General features: G+C 44.4%; 1 protein-coding gene across 1 annotated transcript in view; it reads right to left on the minus strand.

The window, feature by feature from the left end:
* Positions 1–22,050, minus strand: part of KALRN (kalirin RhoGEF kinase) — a 681,131-nt gene that overhangs the window by 494,441 nt on the left and 164,640 nt on the right. Inside the window, 2 exon segments of the mRNA XM_006154563.3 lie at positions 1,778–2,281; positions 7,045–7,237. Of these exon segments, the coding sequence (XP_006154625.1) occupies positions 1,778–2,281; positions 7,045–7,237 (697 nt within the window).

Below are 22,050 nucleotides of genomic sequence, written 5' to 3' on the forward strand. Positions count from 1 at the left end.
GGCTTTTATGCTTGGTGAATTTTTTTTTAATTTTATTTATTCATTTATTTATTTTAATTGGACCAGACACACACACACACACACACACACAAAGAGAGAGAGACAGACAGACAGACAGACAGAAAGACAGACAGACAGAAGGAAAGCAAGAAAGTAAACCACCAGGTCCAGGACTCAAACTGTGGTCAGCCATGTGAGAGTGAGTGTCCAGTGCCTTAACTACCATGCCACCTGCTGGTTCCCAGCTTAGTGAATTTTTAATCTCTCAGTTTCTTCTGTAAAATAGATGATGATGATGGTATACTTACCTCTTAGTCTCATGAAAGGATTCAATTTAATTAGTTTACTAGTGCTTAGAACAGTGCTTAGCACGTATTTTTTAATGGTAAACTTTCAAAATAGTCAGTAACGAAGACTGAAACAGACTCACACCACCTAAAGTTAGTAGACTCATTTCTGTAAAGCTTTCCACAAAATTACAAAAGATTAGGAAACAGAAAATTTATACAGAGAAATTAAAATCAACCATAAGCCTGGTCCCCAGAGATCAAAACTATTAACAAGTGGTAAGTTTTCTTCCAGTTATGTATGAATTGGAATCATAATTATATAAACAGATTTATATATTGCTCTCTAAAAAAGTACAATAATTGCCCCAGCCACCGTGGCCATGCAGTGGGCAACACACAGTAAAGATGGGGCCGTATGGAAGGCCCAGGTTTGGGGTCCCAGAGCCACCTGGACAGACTGGGTGTGGTGATACACACCTGTGTGCCCTGCCAGCTGGGGGGCTGGGGCAAAAGATCACAATCACACGACTCTGTTAAAAAGACGTGTCTCTTGGCTGGGAAATGCAGTGCTCTGTGAGGCAGATCCCCATGGGAGCATTGTGCTGCCAGTCTTCGTCCTCGCATCTGGAGACTTCTCTGAGTATGCCAGCCATGCACGTGCCCACGATCGGGGCTGATTAAAGATGATGCGGGTGGGAGGGGGTCCAAGGCATTGAAACCCTGTCAGGGATGCTATATCTCACTCTTTGCTTTCACTTACAATATTCACTTCCAAAATTAAGAAAAAAAAAATTAATGCCTGGGACCAGCAGATGGCATAACGGTTACACCACTGGACTCCCACATATTCAACCACAGTTCGAGTCCCAGACCCAGTGGCTTAAAATTCACATAGGGTGTGTATGCACGAGTGCCCAAAATCCAAAGAGGAGAAGGAAGGAGAAGGGATTGCAGCATGGTCATCTTCCCTGAGGGGTAATTTCTCACATCTGTCTCTCTGGTGAGCGCACACACCCTATAGGAAAAATCTCTCTCTAAAAAAAGAAAAAATAGGGAACCAGCAGTTAGCGTAATGGTTATGTCGCTGGATTCCCACGTAGTCGACCGCAGTTCACGGCCCAGACCTGGTGGCTTAAAATTCATGCTGGGCACGTGTGCGTGCATGCCCAAGATTCTGAGAGGAGAATGGAGGAGAAGGGATTGTGGCGTGACCATCCCCGCTGGGGGGGTGATTTCTCGCTTTCTGTCTCTGTTTCTCTCTGTCTGTCTGGCAAGTGCACGCGCCCTATAGCAAAAACCTCTCCAAAAAAAAAAAAAAAGAAAAAATAATGCCTATTTCTCTTTCTTCCTCCTCTTCCTGTGTGTGTGTACACACTCTCATAAAATAATAATCATCATTAATCAGAAATTTGGATTGATAACCTATGCCATTTTCTCTAAAAACTACGTCTCCCACCCTGGCCAGGTTTGGCTTGCCCCCCTCCTACCTTCTCAGCATCCTGCTCGAAGAGCCGCAGCTGGAAGCACTGGTCCAGCTTGAGCTTGCGCACGTGCCACATCTGGTGCAGGTGCTGCCGGGTAGAATGCAGCTTATCCAGGAGGCTGGTGATCTTGGGTACCAGGCTCTGGAAGTCGGCACTGCCAGGGATGCAGTTGCGCCCTGAGAAGCCATCGCTGCAGCGCCCCAGCCGCTGCCCCTCCCGGTCCAGCTCCTCCACAGGGGCTTTCAGCACCTTTTTCTTGAGTTGTGTGTGCTCATCTATGAGCCGCCGAGAGCCCTCCACATCCACAGGGAACTCCTTCCGGGCCAGCATCTCCTGCAAGTCCTCAAGGCGTGAGAGCAGGTGCACTGCGCTGTTGAAGAACTCCTCCAGGGAGAGCCGCAGCTCGATCCACTCCTCGTGGTTGTAATCCAGGGAGCCATCAAACTCCTCTGTCAGCTGGGAGGGGTCCACCAGTTTCGTGAGGCCCTCCACAGACACCATGCTCGTCTGGGAGGGGCAGAAACAGAGGCAGACTCAGTGACGTGGGGAGGAGTAGAGGAAGATCAGGCAGAAATAGGCAGAGGGAAAAGCAAGGGGAAAGGATAAGATAAGCCTACATAATTATCCCCAAAGTCTGCCTAGGGCAGGGCCAGTAGAGACTGTGGGGCCCACTGGTCAGAAGTCACAAATCAGCAAGGATCAGCAGTTTCAACAGACTGTTGACAGCTTCATCAAGCCTCTCAACATGCTCGCCATTTACCACATCAATTGTCTTTACATCCCTGCTTCTTCTTCTTCCCTCTTACCCACCCCAAGTCCTTCACACAGGGCTTCAGCTGCCAGAGGCAGAAGCTGAAAGAAAAACTGACCCAGACCCAGGGTTGGTTAAAACCGAGGCCCGTGGTCCCAAGGTCCCATGGTTGGATTAAGCAGTGTGGGTCAAGACTTGGGCTGCAAGGATGTCCCAGACTATTTTCTCCCCATTAGCAGATGCCCTTCTGCCATGCAGTGAATGGGACTGGGGCTGGGCAACAGGGAGTCTGGGCCCTTGGTTTCTCTGTGAGGCTCCAGCAAGCTCTTGGAGAGCAGAGTAGAAAGTGTCTGTCTCCAGGAAGCAGGGTCTCTAGCAAATGGTGCAGCCAATGCCCTCTCCCTAGCTTATTCACAAACATCTTTTCTTTCCTATAGGCCTTCAGGATTCTTATCTGTCTCATAAAAATGGAAGCTATCAAAGCAAAATATGAGTTCAGGATCCAGTCTTACACTCCCTAAGTGCATAACCTGGAGCAAACTACCAAAGTTCTCAGAACCTCAGTCTCCTCCTCCACACAACAGCACTCACCTTCCTCACAGGGCTCACTGGGATTAGATGCATTGATGCATGAAAACGCATGAGTGCCCAGCATGGAGTACATGTGCAATCCCTGTTAATGTTCACAGCGACCATCAAAAGGTTGCATCATTACTTGGACCCTTAAAAGCAGTTTCTCCATCTTGCTGCTCTTTGGTCATCACCTCCTCTTTTCCCTTTTCCCTCCATTCTCCTATGAGGACACAGGAAAGGAGCTTCCATGGGCAGGAGAGCTGGTCTTGAGTGATTCTCAAACTTGACCGCTCATTAGAAATCTTTGTGGATTTTGCAAAAATATTGATGTTCAAACCCCATCCCTAGAAATTCCAATTTAATTGGCCTGAAATGGGGCTTGGGTATGGGGAGTTTTAAAAGCCCACTAGATGATTAATGTGCAGCCGGCATTCCTAACTCCTGCTAATTTAGATCCTGCTACTCAAAAGTATAGCCCTTGTACTGACAGCATTGGCATCACCTGAACCTTGCTAGAAACACAGACTCTCGGCCCAGCGTGGGAGGCTGGAAGCTGTGTGGAAGGCCCAGGTTCAGTTCCCAGGCCAACCTGAACATGCTGAGCACAGATGTCCTCACTTGTAATTCTAGCTGACTGGGAGACAGGGGCTTGGGAATCAGGACACAGTAAGACAGTATCAAAAACACTTCTCTCTGTCTCTCTCCTCTTTCCTCTTTATCTCTCTCACTCTTGCTCTCGCTCTCATTCTCATGTAAAGAGGGAAGGGAATAGAAGGGAATAGAAGGGAATAGAAGGGAATGGAAAGAAGGAAGGAAGGAAGGAAGGAAGGAAGGAAGGAAGGAAGGAAGGAAGGAAGGAAGGAAGGAAGGAAGGAAGGAAAAGGGAGACTCTCAGCTTAGCCACAGAGGAGCATGCTGGTGTGATGCTGTTACTCTGAGAGCCAGGGTTCTATTCTTGGCCCACTCTAAAAATCAGTTGTGGTGGTATGCCCACGTGGTCCCAGCTGCTCAGTAGGCTGAGGCAGGAGGAGTGCAAAAGAGTGAGACCCTGTCTAGGGAAGGGAAGGAAGGGAAGGAAGGGAAGGGAAGGGAAGAGAAAGGAAGGGAAGAGAAAGGAAGGGAAGGGAAGGGAAGGGAAGGGAAGGGAAGGGAAGGGAAGGGAAGGGAAGGGACGGGACGGGATGGGAAGGGAAGGGAAGGGAAGGGAAGGGAGACAAAGAAATATAGAATCTCAGCTCTACTCTGGACCTACTGAGTCAAAAATCTGCATTTACAAGGTCCCCAGGGAATTTCTGTGCATTAAAATTTGGGAAGCCCTATTCTAGCATTTTCACTTTAAAATTTGGCTCAGAGTTTACCATTCCAGGAAGTCCTCCATAATTATACTCACCAATTATTCCGTAAGTATCTGTATTGAACAAGCCTGTGCTCTCGTCCTTATACCGTTTATTGTTTGTCACCTCAGTGTCACTGCAGTAGGTTTTTTAAGTACTGCTGTTTTTGAAGTACTGCTTTATAAATATTCTTCTGAGTGGGAGGCCCCCAACCCCTCCTTTGTACTTTTATTTAGGAGGCAGAGACGAACTTGCTGAACTTGGAGTAAAGGGGGTACAGAGAGATGGGGTACACAGGGCAGCTATGCTGAAGCAAGTTTCAAGCCTTACTAGAAAGATTCTTTTCAGTCTTTTCAGCTTATACATATATAGGCTTGTCGTCACCACCACTGTATAAACTAAGAACATAAACAGCATTTCCCTGTGGGATTCCCAGTGTTTGGTAGGAGTGCTGGGGGGCTATTATAGCTAACTGTGTTCATACCAAGCCACGTTTCTGTGTTACTCACACAGCGAGAAATGCCTCGGTCAAGTGGTCAGGTTGCTGTGCTCAAATCACAGTCTACTGGGGTTACTCCTCCACACAGGCACTCCTGGCCCCTCAAGGTAACACTATGGAAGGGGGGGCTTCTGAAAGATTAAAACAGCTCTGCCTTCACACACACACACACACACACACACACACACTTTGCTTGTAAGTGAGGACTAGAATTCTGAGAAAGGGGACAGTTCAAATTAGGCTGGAATAAAGGTGCTAGCTTATGAATTTAATCTGATATGTTGTCATGAAAAATTCTTGGGGGACACATACACCTCCGGAAAATTAAGTTAAAAAGCAAGATGTTTTCCCAGATTATAAGAGTATGATATATTTTATTATCCTTGAAAGACAATAGAAAGAGATGAAGAACATAGAAATCACTCACAATCCACCCACCATGAATAAACTATTGCTAGCATTTCATTTTCATGGGTCTCTCAGTCTTCTCCAGACACACGCTTAAAAAACAAATTTCAGATTATACTGCCCATGCTATGTTTTGTTTTGTTTTTCATTTTTGACAGGGTCTTGCTATTGCAAGTCTCTTGCCTAGGCTTCCCAGCTAGGAATACAGAGGCCCACTGCCAGCCTAGCTCATTTTAGATAAAGGTCTAGCTATATTGCCCAGGTAGGCTCAAGCTCACAGTCCTCCCACCTCCTCCTCCTAAACTACTGGGATTACAAGCACACACCTCTGTGCTCAGCCTTTAGGGTGAGCCATGTGGTCCCAGACTGCAGAGCACAGCATCTCAGCCATGTATGTCACCACAAGTGGGCCTGGCCATATGGTTTTATAACGTGTCTTTTAAAATAACATAGTGCCAGCAGACAGCTTGGCAGCTATGTCTCTGGACTCCCATATGGCCAACTATGGTTCAAGTCCTAGACCCAGTGGCTTAAAACTCACACTGGGTACAAGTGCATGTATGCCTAAGATCCTGGGAGGACGGTGGAGGAGAAGGGATTGTGGAATGGACATCCCCCGTGGGGAGTGATTTTTTCCTGTCACTGTCTCTCCAGCAAGCACAAATGCCCTAAGGCAAAAATCTCTTTTAAAAATACATAATTACATATGTTTGTGTGTGTGTGTATGCATAATTTTATATATAATTAACATTTTTTGATGATATTGTCTTTCTAAATATGGTTTTAGGGCTGGTATAGTGATGTAATGATATAATGAACTATACAAGTGATTTTGGATCTACATGGAAGACCACAGGTTCAATTCCCAGATCAATCTATAAATGCAGTGTACATATGTCCATGTTCCTGACTGACTTACATGGCTGGGAGGATTGTGGCATGAGACCCTGTTGAGGGTGCTTCTCTCTGGTTCTCACTCTTTTATAAAAGAAAGAAATAAACTTAAGTAAATAGGATTGTAATGGCTTCATAGTGCTTGTGTATTAATGTAACTAAAAATAATCTATAGTTATGATATAACCTACATATGTGTATATACTTATAATATATAAGCATACTTTGGGGGATCTTCAAAAAGTTCATGGAAAATGTGTATTATGAAAACATTTTGCATGGATTTCAAATATTTTCCACCAAAATAAACTTGAATTTTAATTCTGTTTTCTGTGTGTGTGTGTGTGTGTGTGTGTGTGTGTGTGTATTATATATTATACATAATAAACACACATACTATTATAAAAAATCACTGTGATGACCATCCGTATAGACAATTTTTGTTGGTAATTTTGCTGAACTTTTTACCTTTTTAAATTTCATTTCCAGATTAAGAATATTTTCTAGAAAAACTACTAGATCAATGGTGGATTAAACTCTTTAATATTCCAAAGTTGTCCCCCAAAATAGCTGTCCCAACTTACGCACCTACCAACAACAAACAGAACTGCTTAAAAGCTGTGCATTTGAGACGACCGCTTGAGCCTCCTTTTCTCCCCAGACTCTACCTGGTAATGCTGTGGTGGCCGAGGAGTCCTGAAATCTCAGCCTCTGACATGCTGCATACGGTAGGGTCAATGGCAAAGAGGGAGAAATGCGTGTGGCAGGAAGAGAAGGGGAAAAACCGCTAAGAGAAAAGGGTCTGGCTCACCTCAAAGATGAATTTGGAGCTGCCAAAGTTGGTCTTCTGTTTTTGCCAGAAGTTGTCGGGTTTGATGATGAGGGCCACATGGATCTCGGCTGGAAAGGCTTCCTGCAGCGTTTTGAGGAGGGGCTTGATGAGGTCCCACTTGGAACCCCGCATGTCGATGATGACGGTGAATCCACGTTTGCACACGTCCTCACTGTGGAGAGGTCAGAGGTCAGGCAGCTGAGACCCTAGATCACATAGCTAAAAACACCTGGAAACATGCATTCCCTTTGACCTGGACCACCTTTCCAAATTTGTACCAGCTTTCTGGGCCATCTTTCAACTCTACTCAAAATGTGCTGCCTCAGAAAACCTTTCTAGATTAACCCCACCTGGCCAACGGTCCTAGCATTCTGCCGCCTCCCAGCACGTAGCAAATAACTGCTTCCTCAGAGTCAACTGCACTTGTTGAAATGTTTACCTTTTGGCTATTCGCAGTTGTATTTGATTTGTCTCCCTCTCTTGTTGCTGAAATGAGTCATGTTTCTCCTATTCAAATTTAAGCTCTCAAATGTCAGAGACCCTGTCGTCCCATAAATCTGAGACAGAAAGTCTTGGGATGAGTTCTGTTCTTCCTTGTGCCCATATCAATGAGAGGCACTGGTATATTTTACCACTGGATTCAAACTGGAGTATGCTTTTCAGTAAAGGCCTTTAGGCCACATAGAGATGGTTAGAGACTACGAGATTGTTAGAGATGGTACACAAAGCATCAATAACATGTATTTGTCTCCACTACATTTAAGATGTACTACTTGTCGTTTAAAATGAATGTCAACTTTAAAACATCAAGCTGCTGTGTGCTGCTGATCACTCAGAGATAGTCAGGGCAGGACTGAGTTGGAAGTGATGCAGTGTAGCTCTTTCAAGCATTTTCACTGTAAGACTCTGGCTATGAGAACACCATTCCAGTATGTTAGGGGAGATGTGGGAACTAACCCTTGCTATCAAGGCCATCTGACGTGGCTGTGACCATCTTGAGAACCAAGAAATAAGAAAGTTTCATTTAGCCTTCATTTATGAAGATGTTGCTATATAACTGGGTAAAAAGAAGTTTATTTAAACACTTGAACTTTGACTAGAACTCCTGAGAACAGAAAGAAAAAAAAAGAAAGTCCAAAGAGTTACATTTCAGTTTAAAAATTAGTCTGTTTTGGTAGTTACCCATCTTTCCTGCTCTTATTTTTCACTTATTTAACCAATCCATTTATTCTATAACTCAAAGTATACTTTAGTTGTTAATTCATGTTTTTATATAAACACTGGTATAGCATTTCCTTAGGGTTTGTTTGCTCATTTTCCCCTTTCCCAGACTGTACTTGTTTAAATGACGACGCATGTTACATGACCCTTCGATGTGCCCCAGTGGCTTGCAGCTACTGGCAGTAAGGCCACAATTGAAGATTTAAGACACAAAAAGAATTAGAGGCCATTTTTTAGGCTTCACTCTCAAATCTCAACCAGTAAAGATAATGTCACCAATCCATGAAAGGACCACAGCTCCTATGACTGTGTATCTCAGACACAAGGCAGTTTACTTAGCTCTTCCAGTTAGACCAAAAAAAAAACTCTCCAGGGGAGGAGACATCATCAACAGAGGAAGGCTGAACCTTTGTTTCTCCCCAAATCCTGCATCTCTAAGGAAAGGAGTAACCTCTCCTCTGATATGCGTCAAATCGATGAGTGGCCTAGGTCCCCCATAAATAATTTTCTCTGCCCTACTTCTGAAAGCAATGTGACTTTTTTCTTAAATTACAGAATTTCTTTTCCATTATAAGAGAAACACCAGCTAATTATAGAAAAGTTAAAATATTCAAAGACTTATATAAGAAATGCCAATGGTAGAAGTTTATAATACTCTGTCTTATTACCTTTTCATCTGTTTTGTGCATATTATTGGTCGTCAGGAAAGTCACAATGTATTTTTCTGTTTTTCTATGCAAAAATACATCATGACTTTCCTGAAGACCCAATAGTTTTTACAACGTATAATATTTTACTCTTTCACTGAAATGTACATTTTTTTCTTCATGTCAAAAATTTCTTTGAAACTGTTATATTTAATGACACATCGTCCATCTTATGCCTATACAATAGCTTATTTAATCATTCTCATTATTCTTTTACAGAAAGTTCTAGGAACTTACATGTGAACCAGCAATGTATATAAGTACCTCCCCTGGGGCCAGTACGTGGCATGATGGTTAAGGTGCTAGACTCTCAGGTGGCTGACCATGGTTTGAGTCCTGGACCCAGCAGCTTGAAACTCATGCTGAGCTCATAGGCGTGCAGGCCCAAAATCCCAAGAGAAGAATGGAGAAGAAGGGACTGCAGCATAGCCACCCCCGCTGGGGGGGGATTTCTCACTTTCTCTCTCTCTGGTGACCACATGTGCCCTATAGCAAAACTCTCTCTCTTGAAAAAAGAAAAAGTACCCCACTTACAAGCACTGGTCATTGAATTTTACAAATATTTAATGGCTTTCTTTTCCTTTGCCATAGGGCACATGCACTTGCCAGAGAAAGACACACGCAGAGACTGAGAGACAGACAGAGGGGAAGAGAGGAAGCATTCCAGAAGTGATAACCATACTACATTCCCTCTCCTCTATTCTCCTCTTGGGATTTTGGACACACACACACACACACATATTTATTTTTTTCAAGCCACTGGGTCCAGGACTTGAACCATGTTGTCAGCCATGTGGGATCCAGCCACTTTAACCACCATGCCACAGACTACCCTAGGTTTTTCTTTCTTTAATTTGCCAGAAGGTACATGTGCTTGACTGAGAAAGAAGAAAAGACAGAGAGAAAGAAACCACTCCCCAATGGGTCATGGTGACTCCACAATCCCCCTCCATTCTTCATCCTGACAGGGTCTGAGGAATGTGCATACACACACCTGGCATGTTTCCAACTCTTGGGGCTGGGATTCAAACTGGGCAGTTTGCCGTGTGGGATCCAGCAGCCTTAACCACTAGGCCATAGAGCCAGCTCAGGATTTAATAGCTTTCTATTGAGATTTGGTGGCTTTTCTCACTGAATATAGTTCAGTGTAGCTTGACTAACATTTGTGGCAGGCTGACTTATCTCAGGTATTAGAATGTAATTGTGGGTCTTGCTTTTCCTTAAAGATGATGGTCTTCCTTATTTTCCCGTTCCTCAGTCTCTATTCCTGTTACCATAATTATATTAATATGAGAAATCTCTTCTCCTAACCAGCAGTATTCAGTGTTGCTACCGAAAGTGGGAGGGTGACTATCCCAGCATCAAAACACAGCAGTCCACAGCAGGTTATACCCTATTAACTAATGATTGCTGACAACTAAAAGTAAAAATAAGGCACTAATATCCTCTAGGAAGTTCTCAATAACTCAGGAGGTAGAGAAAGAGGCCCAGAGGCTTTATGCTGAGAACTAATCTAATTGGCATCTTTCTGTGAAAACAGCCCAAACTCCCAAGGTGCTTTGCGTGTTTGGTTGTAAACAAGGGGCATAACTAGAGGAGGAAAAAGAACTGCCTCATGCTTCTTTTTTTTTTTTTTTTTTTTTTTTTTTTTTTTTTTGAGAGGTTTTCACTATAGGGTGTATGCACTTGCCAGAAAGACAGAGAGACAGAAAGGGAGAAATTATCCCCCGGGGGAGGAGGGGGTGGCCAAGCCACAATCCATTCTCCTCCATTCTCTTCTCGGGATCTTGGGCATGCACACACATATGCCTGGCATGAATTTAAGCCACTGGGTCCAGGACTCGAACTACAGTCAACTACCTGGGAGTCCAGCAACATGGCCATTATGCTAACTGCTGATCCCGCTTCATGCTTATGCTATGCCAGGAACAATAGTTAGCACTGGTTATACGGCATTTTGTTTTATTCTCACAATAACCTTATAAACTAGGTATGGTTATCTCCATGTAAGCAAAGATGAATATGGGCTAGCAAGTAGCATGGTGGTGAAAGCACTGGACTCCCACATGGCTATCCACAGTCTGAGTCCCAGACCTGGTGACTTGCTTTCTCACTAAAATATGAATGTGTCTGGTAAAATTAAATAATAACAAATAAAATGAAGTAACTCTTTAAAAACAAAAAAGATGATGAAATTGAGGCATAAAATTTGCCTAAGGTCACATGAGTAGTATGTGGCTCAGTAAAAATTCAAAATCAGGGCTGCTGACTTTAAAGCCCATGCCCAGGTCATTAGGTCATATCATACACTGACACCACACATGAGTATGTTTGTGTTTTAGGACAGGATTTGGGAGTCAGTGATGAGGGGATTAGATTAGAGAACTCATAAGAGAAAAATAAATTAGAGCCGGTTTTAAATCGGATGATTCAAGAAAGACTTCATTAAGGAATCATTTTAGCAAGGACCCAAAAGAGGTGGTTTCTCTGTGTCCACTCAAACCACTTCTTTGGGCTGACTTCAACCTACACAGCTAGAATCTTTCCAGATCATCTGATCATGTTCTTTCCCTGAATGGCACCCTTCAGTGGTTCCTCGCCATTGCCTTTAGGATAAATAGCAAGCTTCTGCCTTGGCATACGAGGTGTGTCCTGATTTGAAGACTGTTTCTTAGCACCTATTACTGTCTGGGTAATATATTCTATTTGTTGTCCATCTTCCCCACTGAAAAGTAACTTTGATGAAAGTCAAAATTTTTATATTTATTTCACTGCTGGATTCAAGTGCCTAATGTAGTGCTTGGTACATACAAAGACTAAATACATTAAGGAAGCAGACACAGTTAAGGTATAGAAACTAGACCCAAGTTCCCTGGGCTGGAATCCCAGCTCTATCATTTACTTATTGTAGAACCTGGAGCAAGTTACTTTTAACCTCTTGTAATAGTAATTACGTACAGGGTTGTCTTAAAGGTTAGGTTTGACCCATTGTCTGCTAGCTACTGTAGGAGATGTTGGTGACCTATCCAGAGCCCTTTGATTGACCACTGACCCCACCCTAGGGCTGGCCAGTGCCTCTCTTACACAGGTATGCCAAAGCTTGGTCCCTTTACCTCACAGCGGAGTAAACGTGAAGTGTGACGCACACTCCCCAGTCTCTCAGGAAGGCTACAGCGAGACTATCTGAGGCTATGCTCTGGCTTGGTCTTTCTCCTTTCCCACTTCTACTTCTCTCACTTCCTTATAAGTATTTCCTGAATATCATGCCACTAAGAAATTGTTTGTACTCAGATTCTTCGATCAAAAACATAGCCTAAGGTGCCAACCCTGTTGGCTGGTGGTTAAGGGAACCAGAGCTATGTTTTTTTTTTATCATATTACAAATAATAATGTAAATGTAAATGATAGATTTATGAAATTCTGAAGACAATTTGAAATATAGTTACAGAGATTAAAAGAAATACTTGGGCTGAAAATTATGACTTGGAAGTCACATGGCCTCTGGAACACAGATGTTTAGTAACATTCGATAAGGGAATAAGTCCACAAATGGGGTGGGAATTGCTGCACACCAAAGTGGGTGAGATCACCCAAAAGAAATGAGGAAGAGGAGTTGAGAATGGAACTGGTAGGAATATCAATTTTTAAGACATGGGAGAAGAAAGCAGATAAACCAGAGGAAATAGTGTTGAAATTAATGAGCACCAGGACAGGAGTGAAGTCAAAGAAATAAGGGATAGGTCAACTGGTGGTGTGGTGGTTAAGCAGTGGATCCCACATGGCCAACTACACAGCTGAGTCCTAGACCCGGTGGTTTGAAAAACATGGAGGGCACATTTGTGTGGGTGCTCAAAATCCTAAGAGGAGAATGGAAGAGAAGGGACTGTGGTGTGGCCATCCCCCTTGCGGGTGCTTTCTCACTTTCTCTCTCTCTGGTACATGCACCTGACAGCAAATAAAAAAAATAAAAAAGAAAGAAAGAAAGAAAAGAAGGAAAGAAGACAATGAAAAACAAATGTAAAAAAAACAAGGGAGGAGAGAATTCCAAGGAGGACCCACAGTGTCAAATGTTATAGAGAGGTAGGCCATTAACAGAGACCAGAACTATTGCATTTAGCAAGTAAGGCCATGGTCCCATGGGCCAAAGCAGTTTTAGTGGAGTACTGGGGCCAGAATTAATGCTGGAGCAGGGAAATAGTCTTAGTTGATCTTTAAATGTCAAAGTCATCAGAGGCTGCTATGAGGCACTCCCTACCCGTGGGCCATCTCCACAACTCTAGACACAGTATACCCGGCTGTCGCAAACCCCTCAGTGGCTCTCCACTTGCCCTCCTCCCCAGGGTTTCATGCTCCCTGACCTCGTCTTCTCTCAGGGTGCTCAGAGGAGGGCAGTTTGAACAAACCCATTTACACTGGAATAAAACTAACAGCCCTCCTTTTCTCTGTAGATGATTTCCCTTCTAAAAGATATTTATTAGCTCAAATAAAATATTAAGGGGCAGAATTTTGCATTGTGCATATGAGGATGAAAGTAAAGGAAAGTGAGGTTTAAAATGGCAGGCCTTGGGACCAGCAGCTGGCGTAATGGCTATGTCGCTGGACTCCCATGTAGTTGACTGCGGTTCGAGTCCCTGACCTGGTGCCTTACACTCAAGCCGGGCGCATGTGTGTGCGTGCCCAAGATCCTGAGAGGAGAATGGAAGAGAAGGGATTGCGGCATGGCCATCCCCCCTGGGGGTGATTTCTTGCTTTCTGTCTCTCTGTCTCTCTCTGTCTTTCTGGCAAGTGCACGCGCCCAATAGCAAAAACCTCTCCAAAAAAGGGGGGGGCAGGCTTAAATATGCTAAGAGAGCAAAAGATCACAAGGGACCCCTCCCTAAATCCTATTGAGAGAGAAAAAAAAGAGAGAGAGAGAAAGAGAAAGCAAGCAGCCACTACTCTACCTCCTTGCCCTCACTTGCCCCACTGGCTTCCCATCAGGGCTTGGGCCCCCTTGGCCAGCTTCTCACCCTTGGTGATAAATTAGAGTCCCTTCAAACTGAGCTGTGAACTGTTTCATAGACTCTCCAGGGCTCTCAGGCTCAGAAGTCATAAACGTATACCGAATGACTGGATGATTGATCAGCTGTTTCTTGTACTCAGTTCTACACCATTTACTCTTTTGTTCATTAAATGTCACTGGAGCTGTTTTCACTCAGCAATCCTGTACTATCACAAAAAAGCATTTTTGCCACTTTACACCAATGCGTCTCAAACTTTAATGACTTTCATTATCACCTGGGATGCTTGTTTTAAAATAATGATTCTGGGGACATTTTCCAGAGATTCTGATACAAGTCAATCTGAGGTATGGTCCTGGAGTCTTCCCTGGTGATCCATGGACTTAGACTCTCTTAGGAATGGTGTGCGAGAGTTTAAAAATAAATTCTCTGCTCAAACCATATATTAAGATATGCATTAGTAAACGGTAGGTAAGTAATACACAACTGTAACTGATGGAATGAGAATGAAATTAGTCATCACTTACAAGGTGACCCAACAGTTTACACTATATAGGAATCCATTGAAAATGTTAGTGAATTTCTTTCTCCAGAGCTGCATGCTCTCTCTGGTGAAGTCATTTACTGTAAGCACAGGCTAAGAAGGTTTTTTTCCATTGGAGAAAACATCTCTGGTTCTTTTCTGCAAGGGCTGATCTTCTCTCGGCCTGTGGTGGCTTTCCCTGAAGGGCTCAGCAACTGCCCTCCCCAGGGTAGCTGACTGTGCTCAGATGCCTGCTGAAGATTGGCCCTCCTAAGTTTCTCGCTTTTCTAAATTGCCATGCAATCACCATAGAGTTTTTGCTTTTTATCACACACCTGACCCAACAGGCTCTTCTTAAACTTCCAGACAAGCCCTGGATGTCTCTCACTATGCGTGGAGGGCCTTGGTGGGTGGGTGAGGAATTAACAAACCTCTTCACTCACGGTGACGTACCGTGCTTAGCAGAGATCACAGGTTAGCAGCCCACTATTAAACTCAGTTCCCAAGACTCGTTTGGTTAGGCACAGTTGTTCGTAATGCTCTCACACATCTTTGGAGGAGGCTTTAAGCCCTCTAGTCTTCAAATCAGTTCATTCACAATCTGATGAGAACTATCCATTTGTTGGCCTTTGGAATTTTCTTCTGTTTTTGATGTTATTATTATTCTAAGCCTATTTTGCATATTAGATTATTTAATGGCCCCAGTTTGGGGAATAGGGTTGAGGGTACCAGTGCTGAAGCCATGGGCCACTCTGAGACCTAAACAGCAGGACTGAGCTCCTGTCAGTGACAACTCCAAGCGAGGGCTTCACCCTGGGTTATGGTCTGGCTTCAAGCAGCCATGTGCCACTTCTCTTCTTGCCTCCTAATCTCTGCCTCTGGAACCCTCCTGGTTCCTTCCCAAGCAAAGCCCAGACTGCCTCCCTGAACTCTATTCTGGACTCATTCATGAGTGAACCTCCCTAGATATGTTCCATTATCATCTGAACAAAGAGCTGGATTAAAATGCTACTTAATCTTCTTCCTTGATCTTCCCTCACTTCTTGCCTGATCTTCTCTGTCAGAGAGATACCCCCCTTTGCTAAAACAGAACATATTATACATACCCTTCTTAGCCCATTTATTCATTTCAATTTCATATTGGACTTTGCCCTTTCATATTTCTGTGCCTTTGTATTTGCCCACTCAACCCTATGTTTGCCTAATCATTTATACTTATATTTCAAAGCTCAACTCACAAGCCTCTTCTTCCAAAATGTCTTCTTTAACTTATACATTCCCTCCCAACCCCACTCCATTTCCACTGAAATAAGAGTTTTTCCTATGTATCACCATAACCCTGTGCTTACCTACAAGACAGCTGTCATATGTGAGGTGACTATGGCTAGGCTCTGGTTGATCAGCCTCTGTGTCCTTACAGAGATCTACATGGCTAAAAATGGAGACTCTAGTTACAAAGGTGCTTCATAAATAATATGATGGCCTTCTCAGTCTTAGCTGTTTTTATTGTCCCAGCTCTGTTTACACATTAGATGATGCCAATGCCTCCACTTAAGGAAAAGCTTCCCCAATTATTGCCTTAAATTACTGATTTATTTATCCAAGAAATATTTTTTGAGAGTTTTTTGCCTTAGTGTGCATGTGCTTGCCAGACAGACAGAGAGAGAACAGAGAGGCAGAAAGCAAAAAATCACCCCCCAAAGGGGATGGCCATGCCGTAATCCCTTCTCCTCCATTCTCTTGGGATCTTGGGTACGCACGCACATGAGCCCGGCATGAGTTTAAGCCACTGGGTCCGGGACATGAACCGCGGTCAACTACATGGGAGTCCAGTAACATAGCCATTACCCTAACTGCTGGTCCCCCAAGAAATATTTTTGAGCATTTACTTTGTGGCTGGCCCAATACTAGGCACTAGGGACATACACAAGAACAAGACAGAAATGTGAAAGTTACATTCCAGAAGACAGTAGACACAAGAAAGTAGCTAGATAAAGAGAAGAAATGAAAAGTATAATAAGTCTTAACTTAGGTGGTCAGAACAGGCTACTTGAGGAACTGACATGTTAGGAAAACTGTGAGAAGGAACTAGTTAAGGGAATACCAAAAGAATAATTAAGGCAGAGAGAACGGTGGTGCATAAGGTGGCAAAGAGTCTGGGCACTGATTTCTCCACCATTATAAGGAAGAAGAAGAAATAGAGAAGTTCAGTTAGGAAGCTGAAGACCTGTAGCCACATCTGGGCTGGAGCTCTAAATCGTGAGGACCTGAAACCTCAAGCCAGAGAGACATAGAAAAAGAGAGACAAATTACTAAAACTGGGAGCCACTGCTCCTGGCAAAAATAGGACATAACCATAGATTAGTGATAAAAGCTATCTTATACTTAGCGGATGAGGCTCTATGTATATTAAGCATTTTATATGGGGATTAGCAGGTGGCGTACTGGTTAAGGCACTGGACTCCCACATGGCCAACTGCAGTTCAAGTCCCAGACACAGTGGCTTGAAACTCACACTGGATGTGTCTACATACATCCCCAAAATCCCAAGAAGAGAAGGGAGGAGAATGGATGGTAGCATGACCATGCCCCTGACAGGTGATTCCTCACTTTCTGTCTCTCCGGCGAGCACACACCATGCCCTATAGCAAAAATTGCTCCCCATAAAAAAAAGAAAAAGTTTTATATGTATTATCATATTTATTCCTCCTGTGAAACTTGCAAATAGCTGCTATTATTAGCTCATCTCATAATTAAGAAAGCTGAGGATCAAACAGGTTGGTTAAAGTCACCAGAAAGGGGTAAAATCAGGGTTTGAATCTTGGTCTGTTTGATCTACATTGTCCAGGATCTGTGTATGAAACCACCATGCTATCTTGCTTCATAGAGGCATGGAACGCTTGAGCTTGAAAAAAATCTTAAAGTTTTGTTTTGTTTTGTTTCTGTTTTCATTTGTGAACTAAATCTCAGAGCAGTATGTTCCAGAGAAGAGAAGTGACTTGATAAAGGCCATACCGTTTAGTAAACATCTCAGCTATTTGGCCCAGACATCCAGGTGTCAACTGCTTTACTCTAGGTATTTTATTAAGCCATGAGAAGTCTGGAACTAACAGGATGAAGAAAAATCCTCTCTGGAAAAAGCAGATATCAAATAATATGGTGTGGAGTTCTAGCACATCTTCTGTGAGTCCTAAAGCCCCCAACTCAGGGATGAGGCCACTGTGATCTGGCAGCAGAGATGGCCTGACCCCACTTGCCCAAAGTCCTGTGATACCGCTCAAGATTTATCCTATTTCTATGAATGCCTGGCAGATTCCTACCTAAAACAGCTGCTGGAATAAATACAACATTGATCATTCCTGGTGACAGCCGAGATCCGCGCTGATCACCACTCCAGCAGACCAATGAAGAGCATGCTGGGGGCTAGTTTAATTGGCGCTGGCTGCAGAGTGTGGGGTGTCAGCAGTGTGGGGGGCTCAGAATCCTAGTGTTGGGGCCCAGGAAAGCCTAGTGCTTGGGCTGTGATAGAGTACAATTAAAATTAACCATCAACTCAAATCTATTCACTAAGTTGTCTAGGGAAGGTAACAGGTTGAACATTGTGGAAGAAAGCTAGACTAGTCACTAAAACAAAGTGGGTGACAAAGAAGAAGGATAAGGCAAGGTAAGGACTCCCTGCTTAATGAGAGGGGCTCTGATCCTGCCTCAATGCACTCTGATCCTATAGGACTAAGAATGCAAGAAGATTTGGAGGAATGATCCGGAGAAACCTTACCCAGTATAGACGTTAACACCTGGAAACTCTTCACCATGAACAGACAGAAACCAGAAAAGGGAGGAAGGAAAAGTAGTCCTAAACAGGTCGTCCATTTCACATTTTGCTCTAGAACTGGGCTGTCCCTATGTCTCCCTTCAGTCACTTCATGGACTAAAATTATTTTAAGAATGTGAGGAGAAAAAAAAGTCTTGGGCCTAAGTGGTGCTAAGACACGCTGCTCCATAGGCTGGGACCACGTGGAGACCTGTGTCCTAACCCTGGTCCAACTTAAAGACTGGGCATGGAGGAACCAGTGAGTCTGTGGTCCCAGCGGGGAGTTTGCGGTAGAAACATCACAACATGGCCAGACTGAAAAAGAAAGGCAGGTCCTGGAGTTCTAAGGAGATAGCGAGTTCTAAGGAGATAGCGATTCCCCCGACCTATTTGTATGAGAACTCTCGTGCCATTCTCACTGACATGAAGAGTTGAAGGCTGTAGGATCTATAATTTGTTCAGACATTTATCAATTATGGAATCTGAATCTAAATTAACTCCTTTACTGCTCCTTATTGCTATTCTGACAGTTCTTGGCTGATTGCCCCAAACCAAACCACACCCATGTTCTTTTTTTTTTTTAACCAAGTTCTTAAACAACCAGAAGTCAGCAGGTGTTAAAGAAAAGTGTTAAAGACACATTAGCACCTGTTTTAAGCTTTCTAATTGGTATAATCAGTAGGAAGAACATCAGAGGAGGCAGTCCCTTTTAGAGAAGTGAGCCCCTCTAGGGGAAGCTGTGTTGTGAGTGAAGGCTTCCTCCCGCCCTGTCCTTCCATGATGTGGAGGTCTCCTTCACAGCTGGGTGTCCCACAGGCAGAGGTGGGAGGGTTCCCTTTGCGGCCATGTGCCTCTCTCCACTGGGCAATGGTGACTATTCACCTTCAGCTATCATTCTGCCAAGATAAGACTCAGTAGCTATTAAAGCCTTCTCAGGATCCATGTTAATTCATCCATAGAGTTCATTTTTATTTTTGTTTTCTTTTTATAACAACGAAAACACCCTCAGTTCTCTTTCTCAGGTCATTACTATTCCAAAGAGCTGGCCTTTTCTACCCAATGTGAAAATACATCTTTTGCCTCTGCACCTCCAACCTGTGATGCCAGGACCATTAGAAGGTGGGGACAGTGCAAGGTAACTTTTTATCCTAAATCCTTTGTAAAGTGGGGAAGTTCTGATAAATTGGTCTGAGATTGGGTTCTACAGTTTGTTTAAGTCTCCCCGTCAGAATGAAGCCATCAGGGTGATTCTAATACAGTCGAGATTAAGCACTATTAAAGTAGAGGTTGCAGGGCCAGCAAGTGGCATGGAAGTTAAGGAATCTGGATCCCACATGGTTGACTCTGTAGTTCTAATCCAGGACTCAATGGCTTAAAAATCACACCGGGCACCTGTGTCTGTAAGCGTGCTCGAAATCTGGAGAGGAGATTGAAAGAGAAGGGACTGCAGTGTGGCCATCCCCCCCAAGGGTGATTTCCCACTTTCTCTCTCTGTCTCTCTGACAAGCACATGTGTCCTATGGCAACAACAACAACTTCAAAATAAAATTTTAGAGGGAACCAGCAGTTAGCATAATGGCTATGTCGCTGGACTCCCACGTAGTCGACCGCGATTCGTGTCCCAGACCCGGTGGCTTAAAACTCACGCTGGGCGCATGTGCGTGTGTGCCCAAGATCCCGAGAGGAGAATGGAGGAGAGGAGATTGCGGCGTGACCATCCCCCCTGGGGGGTGATTTCTCGCTTTCTGTCTCTATGTCTGTCGGTCTGGCGAGCACATGCGCCCTACAGTGAAAATCTCTCCAAAAAATAAAAATAAAATAAAATAAAATTTTAGAGATACATGTACCAATTTTCAGGTCTAGGAACTATCCATTGCCAGTTCCTTGCCCTCGAGGGCCAAAGCAAACTTAATCCGTGCTTCACTCAGAGACCTAAGAAAAGTCTTCCTGGAGACCAAATGAGGAGGGTCAATTTCTTCCTTCCTTCCTTCCTTCCTTCCTTTCTTCCTTTTAAGGATATTTTGCTATAGGGCATGTCTGCTCACTGGAGAGACAGAGAGACAGAAAGCAAGATATCATCCCCAGGGGTGATGGCCACACCACAATCCCTTCTCCTCCATTCTCCTCTCAGGATTTTGGGCACACATGCACATGCGCCTGGCATGAGTTTTAAGCAACTGGGTCCAGGGGGGCAGAGCAGTCAACTATCTGAGGGTCCAGTGACGTAATCATTATGCCATCTGCTGGTCCCAGTGGCTGATATTTTCTAACTTTAAAATCTTCCACCCAGTCAAGGCTGTTAAAACAAAGCAAGCACACAACTAATTGCAGTGCAGAGATGTGACCACTTCTTGTTTTCTCTCCCTGGACTGGATGAGCTGAAATGTTACACAGCACAAACTCAGGCCCCTAGGTTACACCCAGCATCCCCAATGTCCATAAAGTAACAGGGTTAGAGGCCTAAAATCACGCCGCAGGGCCTCTGCATCTACATACCGACTTGTCTTCAATGCTGTCTTTATATAAAACGCTTTCTAAAAATCAAGACTATTCAGAAAGAACAAAGATACAGCATCCTGAAAATAGTCAAAAGAGCATGCCATGGGTAAAAAGAGCTACCCAAGAGAGTTCCCGGAATGGCATGGGAGACAGCAGGAGCTGGGGAAAGGATCCAGCCTTCCAAAGAATGAATACTTTGGAGAGGCCAGCTGAGGTGAGCTGCATAAACCTGATGTGTTTGTCAACCAGCAAGGTCATCTTGCTGCCTCATAGGCCTGAAACGCAACTCCCTCCATTCCAGCGAGAGGCCCATCTGCTGAATCAGAGTGGCCAGGGGCATGGCATTTGGAAGGAGCTACTCTCGCCAAGAGAAGATGCTGGAGCTCAAGAAGGACTAGAACCCCTGTTCTGCTGGCAGAGAAGGCAGGCGGCATAGAGGTGGGTTCTGGAAGAGTGGGATGGAAATGGATGTATCCCTTTCAAGACAGCAGTCTCTCGTACATTCCCTACTCTCCCTCACAGAGCTGCCCATCTCTTCCCTCTGGGTCATGCAGAACAAAACGGAATCCATAGTAGCAGAAGGAAGGAACAAACTCAAAACACAACACTCCCCCTTTATACACACACACACACACACACACACAGAGCCAGCCCACCAACCTAGGCCTTCCTCAAAACCCAGGGCCACTCTCCTCTGGCCTTCTCCATTGCTTTCCCCCTTTCCCAAGGTCAGGTAATTCATCTTTGAACGTATGATCACTGTTCATACATCTGTACAGCAGGTCAAAGAGTCGACCTCGCAGTCTGTGACCCACGTACGGCACAGGGAAAAGAGAGGCTATAGGAATGCAGCCAATGCTGCTCCTGCCTGGGCAGCAGCCCCCGTCCAGCCAGAAGCCAGAGCAGTAAACACCTGGGCACATCATCACACCCCACGCCCCCGTCCTGGTTGCCATCATCACTCTTTCTCCTCTTGCCGTATCCTGTACTCTCCCCACCCTTCCTCTCTCGTCTCTTCCTCACTCTGCAGTTGGGCTCTGGCTTCCTGGCCAGGCAGGTGGAATCCTCATTAATAAGCCACACATTTCCTCCAGGAAATAGCTCTAGGATGGCCTGCACAACCTCTCTTGCCCCACTTCTCTCCCTCCTGAAGGAAAGCTCCTTAGGCTCCTTTGCAAGCCCAGGGCTCTCTGCCTGGAGCACACACAGGCATGCACACACACG

Source organism: Tupaia chinensis, unplaced genomic scaffold (assembly GCF_000334495.1).
Source record: "Tupaia chinensis unplaced genomic scaffold, TupChi_1.0 Scaffold000415_1, whole genome shotgun sequence".
Classification (NCBI taxonomy): domain Eukaryota; kingdom Metazoa; phylum Chordata; class Mammalia; order Scandentia; family Tupaiidae; genus Tupaia; species Tupaia belangeri.